Genomic DNA, 12,287 nt, shown 5'->3' on the forward strand with positions numbered 1-12,287 from the left:
CCTGTCTTCCTTGCAGCCCAGTCCCTGCTGGTCTGGGTGTAGCCAGGGAGAGCTGAGTCAGCTGCACAGATGTCATCTGTTGGAGGCGCTGCAGGTCGGAGTGCGAGCTCTTAGCTCTACTTCTCAGGCCCCGCAGGTGTCTGCATGTGTGGCAGATGCCCCAGAGCTGCCATGTCCCTGCTCCCCTCACGTGCGTTCCGGTTAGTCCCATGGCCTTTAGCCTAGTGCTGACGGATACCAGGGGCTCAGTGAATGCTGCTCTGGTAAACAGATGCGTGAAGGAGAACTCAGAAAAGATACCAATAGATAGATGATGTAGTTTCAAATAAAACCAATATATGTGTTTATACACACAACTCTAGTCAGTGTTAACATCAGATAGAAAAGAACATCTGTCACAGCGTTTGGAGGACTAAAGGTGGACAGCTGGGGATCAGCCAGCCTGGGCACAGATCCTGACTGCTCTCTGCACTGGGGCTGCTCACCTGTAAGCGGCAGCTGGGACACGCTTCTTCTACACAGAGCACTTGTGTGGGGCACACAGGGCTGGGGTTCCCTGGCACACTGGAGCCTGATGCCCACGAGAATGATCATTGGACTGTGCCACTGGGTGTTGGGGTGCACATCATCACTCACCCCACACCCGCTCCCCTGCATGGGCCATCCAGGGGGCCTGGGCAGGGCAGCAGCCTCTGGACACCTTCTGTGGCTGGCACCTGCCAGATTACCGCGTGATGCTGGGTCAGCTTGTCTGTGATGTGAGGTGTGTAGATTCTCTATGGGAGGTAAGGGCCTGAGCATCTTAGGGATGCTGCACGGCCGGGCTTTGCAGGACACCTCCCAGGTAAGCAGTGGTGGCAGGGAGGGCGGTGGTCTCCACAGGGAACACAAAGGCGTGCAGGTGAAGTCGGTCATCCATCACCGGAGTTCCCCTCATCTGAAGGATGGTTGCTGTCGGGGAATATGGGACCCCGAGTGCCTGCGGAGAAGAGGCACTCCAGGCAGGGCCTCAGAGCTGCGGGGGGGGGGGGGCGGACCACGATGCCACAGGACACCCCAAGCCTGGGATGCTGGGCTCAAGCTCACAGAGGAGGGGTTGTTAATGAGCAGGGCCCTCCCTGGGGGTCCTGAGGTGTCTAATTGGCAGAGCTACCATGCAGAGAGCAAAGCACACCACAGGCAGGGGCCTCTCATACCAAGCCTGCAGAGACGTCGGGATGACCGTGCTGTCCCAAAGCCTCGGGATGCCACCCTGCTCTGTCTGCTCTCCCTGGGTTTATAAGAATACAAATATGGCAATCAACCAGAACAAGCAGGTTAAAAAGTGCCTGTTCCTTTTCAGGTGGATTTAAAAAAAAAAAAAAAGAAAAGGCAAACCATATCTCTCTTCTGTTCTATCTGAGGTGGTGGGAATGCGGGCGTGCATGGGCATGATTTTGAAATTTGTTGAAGGTTTGGGAGTTTCCATATGGCATTTTTTGAGATGAGTGCTTTACTGCTTCTCACCAGGCGGGGGCTCTGTTCAGCTGCCCAATGGAACCCAGTGTTAGCCTATTCTGTGATTCCCTAAGGGCTCCTGCCATGCTGTGCATACTACTTCTTCTTTTCCTATACAGGATCTGAAGCCTTGTACAGCCCCCTCTACAGAGTACATTATGTATTTTGAAAAGCACTAGGATTTGGCTTCACTGCCTAGACCTCGCTGAAGACCTGCACCCAGAAAACACCCTGTTGAGTCTTCCATCAATTTCACACTTGTATGCAGCTGCGACAGGGTCCCTGAAAAGGTGCTTGTCAACTTGAGTTGCCAGCCTCTTAGCTTGCTCACCTGCCCACACAGGAGCCTGTGTGGAAAACAGAAGCAGCTCTGGGGAATAATGATGATTTGAACATTCCATGAGTCCCTGCTTTGAACTCCTTAGCAAACGGACCCATCTGACCTTCACACCACTACTGCGTATTCATTGTTGTAAGGATGGGAAAATGGGCCTGGAGAGAGAGGTGGGAACTGTGGGCCCTGCACTGCTGACACAAATGGGATTGGAACCCAGGAGGCCGGGCACTAGAGCCCACAGCCAGGGCCCCTGAGCTGTACCATGCCTGTAAGCTCTGGCACAACATGTTAGCTCTGGCTGCTCAACAGAAACAGGGCTGTGCCTCATCCAGCCTTGGCCTAAGGCGAGTCACCTTTCTGGTTTGAAACGCACTTACGATTTCTGCACATGTTGAACAGTAGCTGAGTTGCTGCGATTTCTTGAAGACAGGTCTCAGAGCTCTTTGTTTGAAGCACTTGTCACAGGAGCCAAACACATTAACCAAAAATGTCTGATCCATCTCTCAGCAAGACGAAACTGAAAAAGAGTGATAAGCCAAGGGGGCAGGGTGGGGTGGCGAGAATGGCTGGTAGAATTGTCCATAGCGTGCTGGCGTCTGCAGGTGGGGGTCATGGACATGCATTTGCATCTCACCTTTGACTGAGTATAGCATGGAGAGGGGCAGAAGGACTTCCTCCGGGGAATAAGCTCAGACCCTAGGTTTGCAGAACCTGACCTTTCCCAGGTGAGCTGAACTCTGAACCTTGCTATCCATTCTAAGGACATCCACATGGCACATATTCTCATGGATGCTATGACTTACTGTTTATAAAAACATTTCTTCCCTTGGGTACACTTTCAAAGACAAATGTTAGCCACTGGCCGGGATTGACCACAGCCAAGGCCATGAGGTCAAGAAAGAGCTATGCAGTGTCCTACTTACTAAACATCTGACTGTGAACAACGTAGAGCCCTGCCTGTGCACACAGAAGTCAACAGATTGGCCAGGCCCCTGAAGGGAGAGCAGCTGTGGCAAGCAGAACCAGCCAGTGGTTGCAGGTACCACTGAAACCGCACTCATCCTGACCCCACTGTGGAAGCTGGTTGCTTGATGTCTTGGAAGCTTTGTTCAACCTACCAAATGGACACCTTAAAGTTGTTCCTGTCAGGGTTGTCAGGGCACTTAGAAGAAACCACGCATGGAGCTCAAGATCAGAAATGTAACGAGTATACCAGCCAGGGCATGCTGTGACCTGTGAGGGGATGCCATAGCAGCAGCAGCCGTGGGAAGGAGATATGGAGGACAGAGAGTAGCTGGCGGCAGCTGCTCAGGCAAGACATGATAAAAGCCTGGCCAGAAGTAACGCGATGGGATGGATTTGAGCCATGCTTAACAAAGGGGAGGAGCTGGATTGGCTTCATGGAGAGAACAAGGTATCTGCTGTATGTCTGGGGCACTGTTGGAGTCAAGGTCAAGGAAATTAAGAGGGGGAAGGGAACAGCAGCCCGTTGGCCTTTGCAGTTTAACAGGGCTGTTCTCATGAGAGAAGCCACCTGGGGTTCAAGGAGTGACTCCCTGAGCGTGGAGGTCTTGAACGGCACTGGTGTGAGCATTCCAATAGAGCTGAACTTGAGGGTCGTGTGCCCGGAGCGAAGGTGACAGCAGGGAAACTTCTGAGGGGAATGCCTGTCCTGCAGAAGTCATCGTTGGGCTAGAGAGGGGACAGAAAGCTCAGGGATGGGACTGAGCTGTCACAGCTCCTGAAACTCCAGGTTCCAAAGCAAAAGAGAAACCCCATGGACTCACAAGAGACCCAGGTACTGATCGTGGAGCGCTCAGCCCTGGCCCCTCACAGCCACTTTTGGAGGGAGGCAGGCCATCTGTGTCACAGCTCGGGAACCATGGGAGAATGAAACAGTGAATTCAAGGTCAACAGCAAAGGCTGAGTCTGCACACAGCAGGACCACACAGCCCTCATTGCAGAGCTAGTGTTTAAAGGAGCCCGTGCACCAGACCCCAGGGCTTGATCAGTGTTGTCCCCCCTCCTCCAAGCCTGCAAAGACGGCCAGCAGCAAGGTCAGGCCATGGACCACAGGCATTAGTCTGAGCATTGGGGGGTGGGGAGTTGTGAGCTGCGGGGGCTGAAAGTGAGGGAGCAACGACAGTCAGGAGGATTATTCCAGAAGTAGGTCAAAGAGAGAAGGAACAGCAGGGGGATTGGCCACGTGAAGAAATGATTAGCATGTTCTGGAACAGAGGAAATGAGCTGGGAAGAGAGCAGCAGCTACTGGAGGGACCCTAGGGAGCAAGTACAGAGGGTATGAAGCTGCTAAGGCCCCAAATCTGCATATGACCTTTATATAATGAACAAATTTCACATTTTTTTCAAATTATGAAACCTACTTGGAATGTTCATTCCATCCTCATATTCTTGGAAAACACTTTGTTTTTTTTTAAAGGGGACCATGGCTGTTGAGTCCCATCACCCCACATCCTATCACACAGCATTTTTAGACCTGACTGGTTGAACATAGGCAAGCCATAGACTAGAAGTAGCTAAAAACTATACATATTATATGTTTTCATTACAGAGAGTTTAGAACAGTCAAGAAGGAACGAAAGAAGATAATCCCGATCCCACCACTCAGGACAGCCTCCCAGTTTGTGTCTGCAGGTGGCTTGGGGCCACAATGGCCGCTATCTGTATTGCTGCATCCTGGCGTTTTCCATTTCGCACTTCTATGATGAGCTGCATTTAATTTAGTGTTCTACTGTACATATTGTCAATAATCCTTTTTTTAGGATGAGGGGATTTTTTCCCAAACACTTCTGTGTTTATTTGGACAGGGAAAAGATAGCAGTGTCCCCTGTAGACACTCTGCAGAAGGTCCCAGAACTTCTCAAAGCCTCCCCTGATGATCTCCCACCAAGCACATCTCTTTCACCTAGACATCTGCTTAGCATGACCCAAGAGAACCATGTTTCTTTTTCAAAAGGCCCATAGCAAAGCTCAGAAAGTTGAAAGTGGAGTGTTCCGCACACATCTTTCCTGTTTATTTATGGGGCATTTTCTATCAGGCTTTCCTGGCACAGACTGACAGATATAGTTTTATCAGTTATCCAAACGAGGCTGTTTAGCTCCATCCCCCCTCACCACACACACCTAATTTATTCTGACAGTAGAGATCCACTTTGACTTTAGCTGATAGTTTCAGCATTATTTCATGCTGTGGAGGATCAGAATTAAAGCAACCTCTTGTTGGACAAACAGGGCATATGCAGTGTTTGCATTTTAGAAGAATGTGTCCATATCTCAGTTCTGGGCATGAGATTTGGGCATGCGCATTGCTGGTGGAGATGTTAAAGGGGGCAGCCTGGACAACAGCTGCAGCAGTTGCTCAAAACTTTGGCAAATGACTCAGCAAGTCTGCTTCTAGGTTCGTGCCTGGGATCATCACAAACATACATTCACATGAATGTGCGCATATGAATGCTAGCAGCAGTATCACTATTAGCCAAAGCATGGAAATAACTCGAGTGGTCACCAAGTGATGAGTAAATACATAAAATGTGACATGCTAGGCAGTAGGCTGGTATTTTGCAATAGAGAATGCAAACTCTAATACATGATACAATATGAACAAGCATTAAAAAACAAAACACCACTATGCCACATGTGAAAGGAGTCAGACACAAAAGGATGCACATTATGCTATTTCATTTCCATGAAATATCCGGGCCAGGCAAATCCGAATAGACGGCAAGCACCAGACGGTAACCACCAGAGAGAAGGGAAAGGCAGTCTAGAGTGGCTGCGTAATGGGTATGGGATCACTATTGGGGGTGATGCAATTAGTTCTGGAATTAGATAGTGGTGACAGTTGCACCTCTGTGAAGAGAGCCTGCAGGCCATTAAATGTGCATTTTAAAGTGGTTTTATGTTGTGTGTATTATCTTGCAATACAAATTATTTTTCAAATGGGGAAAAGACAGAATAGGCATGCCAAATGGATGGTCAAGCAACATGTAAGCATGCGCTCAATCTAGTCACCAAAGACTCATGCAATCAGACCCACGGTGAGGTCATGGTTAACCCACCCAAGTGCCCAAAGTCAGGAAGAAAGTCAAGGAGGTGGAGGAATCGCAACTGTCTTTCCATGGTGGTGGGGTGGTGGGGCAGAAGTTGGTGCCATTGCTTTGCAAGACTGATGGGTAATAGCCTAGAAAAACTAACCGCATGTATTCTACAACCCACTCATTCTATTCGTGCATATACATTCAACAGACATGGGTGCCTACTTCTTCCAAGCAAACAAATTCATAATAGCCCAACCAGAAAAGCCCACACACTCACCAGCAGTAGACGGGACACACTGGTTGTGATGCATTCACACGGAAAGAGCAGGTGCACGCTACAGACTCACTATGGACCCTCCATGATCAAACCCTTCCTCTCCCCAATACTACCCTGGAGGCTTTCTTCCTCTTGAAAAGTATCAATCAAATCTTAAAAACAGATCCAAACAGAAATGAAAGATGCTTCATTTTTTCCCCCTGATCCCAAGACCATCTTAAAAACATTTTTTTTTAATTTCAGAAGAAATTCAGGTGAGTTGTTGAAAAGTTAAGACTACACAGATGAATGAAAGCTCTCTCCCCACCTTCTAAGCACCCGGGTATGCACGCACCTGAACTCTTGTCCAAGCGTTGAAGAAACCCCAAGTTGGCTAAGCAGACCCAGCACACACACACACACCCTCCTTAGCTTTGGACGGAGGCACGGACAGGTGCAGGTCAGAGCCCCAGGGAGAAGGTGTGAGCCCACTGCCCTCTAATCTCCTTATCTCCTGAGCCTCACAGCTCAGCACTGCCTGTCCTCCCCAAGGCAGGGCCTGCTCATTCCTGGGCTCTCCTAGCAGGTGCACCTCTCCCTTGCCCTGAGCCTTCTGCCTGTCCATGCAGTCCACATGGCTAGGCCCACCCTGGGGCGTGGTTCTCTGTGCCCTGTAGGAGTATGAGTGGGGCTGTGAATTTGTGCCCACTACTGGGAGCCACCCTGACACTTGCTCACAGCCCCTCTGCTGTGTAAAACAGATCTGGACCATGGGCGGGGGGCGGTGCATCTCGCTCTCCTCCGACCCCAGCTCCCCACATGAACTCCTCTGCTTCCCCAAGTCTGCCTATCCCAAGCCAAGGCGAAGCCCAACAGCAGCTGGGTGCTCCTTGGTAACACAGCCTGAGCCAGGATCGGTTACACACTGGTTTCCTAAGTGGGTTTTGTGACAAATCTACAAAATCATACATTCAGCATGACCCCTCCAGAATAACAAAATACAAGTGTACCTGAAAGGCACGTGGTCACTCAGTAATTGAGAGACTCTGACCCACCTGACCTGGTAGCTTATTTGCTTATTTAAAGTGTTAATAGCTCCTACGGTGTCATTGGGAGTCCATCTTTGTCTGTAACAGCAATGTCGGGACACACTTAAATAAAAGACTGATGGACTTCTGATTGCTTATAAAGGACTATACTATTGTAATAGTATGGGAAAAATCAGTCAGGAGTGCGAATTTTTGGGGAGGTGGTTTGGGGAAATCCCAGGCCCTTTGAAATTTTATTATAAAAACCAAAATAAAGAAAAAAAATGTTAATAGGCCCTGTATTTCACTGCTTCAGGTACAAGGTGTCAAAATGAACCAGTGGAAATCCTCTGAGAAGTCCAAGGTAGGATTCTGCCTTAGCGGGCGGTGTTGCCACCTAATCACATGGGATGCCCACTGCTGCGCCAAGCGCCTGTGGCTGCTGGAAGTGGCAGGTGGAGATGCAACCGGTACACAGAGCATGGGTGGGGCGCATCCTGACCAGGGCTTGGGCCTGCAGGAGGAGGACTGAGAAGGGCTAGGGAGACGAGGAGTCCTTGATTTTCATTAAGCTTGGAGACTCACAGTCTTCAATTCCTTTTATAAGGACACTTAAAAATAAATACATCAGGAAGCTGATTAGGTTTGAAAAAATCACTTAGATTGCCTTCTTAAAACTTAGCTTTTAAAACAGGTATTGCATAAAATGAGCTAAGAAAACACGGAAAGTCTCGAGGAAAATGTTGGCATTTGAAATGTAAAGGAATGTTCTTTCAGAGTAGATAGAGGATGGCGTGTCAATTCTGCCCTTAGAATGCATTTACTTTAAATAGAAATATACATAGAATACTTCATGTTCTCCATCTCAGATTGAATATTCTCTTAAAAAGCAGAGAGGTCTCAAATGGGAAATATTTTTATGCAGGGCCTGTTTTCAGTAAAAGAGTCGGTTAGCTCAGGTAAGAGGACTTTGGAAGGGTCCTGGTGCCCAGATGGGAATTCCTTCCCAGAAAACGCGGCTCTGCACCCAGATGCCTGCCTACAGACTCCAGGGCCTCATGCGGCTTGGGAGCCACTGCCATTCCAGACTCCCTGTGGCCCCGGTGCAAGACAGATTAGACCCAGAGGCAGCTGGAAGCAAACAGGAGCCTCTGGAACACTCCAGCACTCCTGGCCGCAGGGCCTTTCCACTGCAGCTGGTGAATGCTCATTCTTAGAACATTCCAGCAGCTGCAGTATCACTGCAGGGAGACAAGATGGGGCTTGTTCGGGAGAATGACTTTCTTCCTTAAATCACATTTCAGAGCATGTCCAGTGTGATGAATAGACCTTCGAGGGTCCCTCGTGTTGGGCCTCCTTTCAGGTCCGGAGAGCAAAGGATGTTGATTTTTCTGCCCCTCCCATTACAATCGATTGAGAAAGCCCAGCTTGAAACTGCTGGGGATCTCGATCATTTCCAGAGCGTGCGGAGATGGGGCAAAAGGAAATGTGACTTGGAAGAGGTATTTGGTGTCCAGCATCAGCTGTGAGGAATCCTCCCGGCTGTTGAGGAGTGCCTGCAACGAGAACCAGGGGAAGGGTGCTGAGCGCACCTGCTGCCCAGGAGATGGAAGCCAGGGAAACATAACAGCTCTGCCTCCCGTGAAGAACATCTGGCAAAATCACAGGAATGAGGGTCTGGTGTTGTGCTGAGGCGGGCCGAGGTACTGCCTGTAGCGCTGGCATCCCATATGAGCCCCTGCTCCGCTTCTAGTCCAGCTCCTTGCTGATGCACCTGGGAAATCAGCAGAGAATGGCACAAGTATTGTGCCCCTGTTGCCCATGTGGGAGACTGGAGGAAGCTCTTGACTTTAGCCTGGCCCAGCTCTGGTCATGAAGCCATTCTGGGAATCAGCCAAAATTCTGCCTTTAAAATAAATGTATGTTAGGGGAAAAAGCAATCCTGCGAGAGGACACACAGCACATGTCCAAGATGAAGTGCTGTATCAGGGTCCCTGGATCAGCTTCCCCAGCAGAGATGGACTGCCACTCGGTTCTTCTATTCTTAGCTATCTTCATGCATAATTCTAAGCCTCAATATGAGTGGATTCCAAATACTGCACTTTTAATAAACTTACCTTGCCTTGTTCAGTGACTTAGAAATTTTTGGTTTCAGGACTCCTTTATATATGAGATTTATTGATTTGATTTCAGACCAACAGAGAGGGACAGACAAAGATCTTTCACCTGTTGCTTCACTCCCCAAATGGCCACAGCAGCCAAGTCCCAGACCAGCCGCAGTCAGGAGCCAGGAGCTTCCTCCTGGTCTCCCATGTGGGCAGCACCAGCTTATTTTCCTATTTGTCTTTCTAGATGCATTAACAGGAAGCTGGATCAGAACACACACTCTATGACAGGATGCTGGCATTGCAAGTGGCCGCTTAACCCACTTGCCATCCCCTCTAATAATATTCTTTAAAATTATTGTGGGCCCCCAAGGAGCTCTGGTGCATGTGGGTATGAATGTTGACTAAAACATTTAATTGAAAAATAATTATATTTTCCCAAACTGAAGAAATTTAAAGAGTAGTAGTATTGTTTCAATTTTCAGAAATCTGTTTAATGTCTGACTTCATATAAGATCTGTTAGATATCATGCCTCATTCTGCATCACCTCTATTGCAATTATGTATTCTTGGTTAAAGCACATGAAGGCAATCCTGCTTCATACAGAGAAACACTGTTCATTTTGTGGAAGACATTTGGGACTATATGGAGATACTTCAAAAAGTTTGAGGGAAAATTTTTTATGAAAACCTAAGTTTTGAAATTCATGTTTATATAAGATGTCTTTACAAGGCTGATAGAAAATAAATTTTATTTAAAACAACAACAATAACAAAACTATGGGGACTGGCATTGTGGTGTTGCAGGTTAAGTCACATCCCATATGGGTTCCAGTTCCGAGTCCCGGCTGCTCCACTTTTGATCCAGCTCCCTGTTAATGTGCCTGGGAAAGCAGCGGAAGATGGCCCAAGTGTGTGGGCTCCTGCATGCATGTGGAGACCTGGAAGAAGCTCCTGGGCCCCTGGCTTGAGCCTGGCACAGACTCAAACTCCACTAACTTGGTCATTTGGGGAGTGAACCAGTAGATGAAGATCTCTCTGTAACTCTGCCTTACAAATAAACAAATCTTTATAAAAAGAAGTATGCATGCATTTTTATTTTTTATCAAAAGAAACAATTTTTTAAAATTTATGTATTTGAAAGAGTTATGGGAGAGCAATGAGGGGAGAGTAATCTTCTGTAGCTGGTTTAACCCCTAAATGACCACAATATCTGGGTTTCAGTTCCTGCTGAAAACAGGAGCCTGGACTTCTCTCCAAGTCTCCCATGGGGTGTCAGGGGCCCAAGCACTTGAAGCACCTTTCTCCATGTTCCCAGGTAGATTGGAAGTAGAGCCAGAAGTTGAACCGGCACTCATATGAGATACCAGCATTGCAGGCAGCAGCTTAACCTGATGTGCCACAACATCAACCTTTTAACTTCATTCTATTTACCACAAACTTTCTGAAGTACCCTTGTATAAGAAAAGTGGACTCCCAAGCCTCTCTTGTTTCCATTTGCATCGTACCCAAGGACGGCTAAGAAACAAGACCCGCTAGGGGAACATGGCAGGAAAGTCATAGTCTTGGTGTTTTCATGCTCTTGTCACTGGGGAGTTTGGCCAGGACAAACTCTGGCTGCCTTTGGGCTGCGCGTCTTTCGGCTGTACGTTCAGCAGGGACCCTGCACTCCGTGTCTCCATCATGTTAATTCGGTACCAGACTCATGCCACACGTAGGAGGATAAACAAAGAGGCAAATCCTTCAAGTGCTTACCTGGACTTTGCGAACAAAGGAGGGGGTCACTCTTTTCTCAAAGTCATCTATGGGTGTGTAGGAGTTAAGGATCTTGATGATCTGCAAATATCACATAACCCAGTGTTAGGCTACGAGAAAGAACAATGCTGTAAGGGTTCTGGTGATGTAGGGGAAACCACTGCGAGTCCCAGGTGGTTCTTTTACACTACGTGCAGGAACCTCATGCCAGCTATTTCCAAGAAAAGAGAAAGCAAAGGAAGAAGGGTATGGGAGAGAGTGAAGATCCCACATAATCGCATGGCAATAGGAGAGCTCCCTCGGTCCCACTGGCCAACTGCACACGCCCACACACACATCAGTGAGCCTGGTGGGCAGGGCATGCATCACAGACATGAAGGGAGAGTTAACCTTTACAGATGAAAGGGTGGCCCATGGGCTACACGCATGCGCCCCAGAGAACACCCAGAGTCAGCTGCAGGCCATAGCTCCTCAGCAGCAAAGGCACTGCTGACTCTGTGGATTCATGCACGCTGAGGGCCCTGGGCACGTGAGGCATGCGTGAGCACCTGTACGGCTGACAATGAGGTGCAGCGTTCAGAGATCTCCTTGGCGTCACTGTCGGTGGCTTTCTTGACCTGGAGCAGCCAGGCTGCCTGAGACAGGGCCTCCAGAGTTTCCTTGGCTAAGCTGTTCTGCAGATTCTTATCCTTGAGCCATTCTTCTAAGTAGCTGATGTTGCACCTGCACGGAGAGCCAGAGGAGCGGTGAGAATACCTTAGGGAAGGTTCCTGAAATGCTCCAGTGTGTCCCAGGAGGGCCTGAGGGCTCACTGGGAGATGGTCTCCCATTTCTAACGTGAGCAAGTGGGTTGGATGATCAGCCCTCAAGCTCCATGGGTTTGAGGATCATGCAGCCCTGGAGCGAGGGGCCCTATGCAGGAATGTACCTGGGGCAAATCTGAACAAAGAAAAGCAATGGTAATCATTTCTGGAGTAGAGTTCTTAAAATTTATTATGAATCTGCAATTAATGTATAGAATGTTTTTTCCCTTCCACTCTCACTCGGTGCACACCTTTCTGGTGCCCCAACCTTTCCCATCCATGTCAATCTCCTTGTCTTGGAGCATTTCCAAATATCCTTGGCTGTAACTTAAACACAGCTGCCTTGAAATGTGGGAGATGTTCTGAGCTTCCAAGGGCAGACTCAAATGGACTTTCCCTGTTTCCTGTGTCCTCCATCTGTCAGTGCCACCGGTAGAGAAGGTGGTCA

General features: G+C 48.7%; 2 protein-coding genes across 2 annotated transcripts in view; both read right to left on the minus strand.

The window, feature by feature from the left end:
• The window catches only part of GNB5 (G protein subunit beta 5), a 41,680-nt gene extending 39,349 nt beyond the window's left edge, over positions 1–2,331 (minus strand). Inside the window, exon 1 of the mRNA XM_040968724.1 lies at positions 2,212–2,331. The gene's annotated coding sequence lies outside the window, so the exon portion shown is untranslated. The remainder of the gene's footprint in view (positions 1–2,211) is intronic.
• A 5,310-nt stretch (positions 2,332–7,641) lies between these two features.
• MYO5C (myosin VC) overlaps positions 7,642–12,287 on the minus strand; it is an 82,740-nt gene continuing 78,094 nt past the window's right edge. Inside the window, exons 39-41 of the mRNA XM_040969641.1 lie at positions 11,585–11,759; positions 11,037–11,117; positions 7,642–8,732 (exon numbers count right to left, since the gene is read on the minus strand). Coding sequence (XP_040825575.1) covers positions 8,580–8,732; positions 11,037–11,117; positions 11,585–11,759 — 409 coding nt within the window. The 3' untranslated portion in view covers positions 7,642–8,579. The remainder of the gene's footprint in view (positions 8,733–11,036; positions 11,118–11,584; positions 11,760–12,287) is intronic.

Source organism: Ochotona curzoniae, unplaced genomic scaffold (assembly GCF_017591425.1).
Source record: "Ochotona curzoniae isolate NIBS_2020 unplaced genomic scaffold, NIBS_Ocur_1.0 scaffold_4701, whole genome shotgun sequence".
NCBI classification, from domain to species: Eukaryota; Metazoa; Chordata; class Mammalia; order Lagomorpha; family Ochotonidae; genus Ochotona; species Ochotona curzoniae.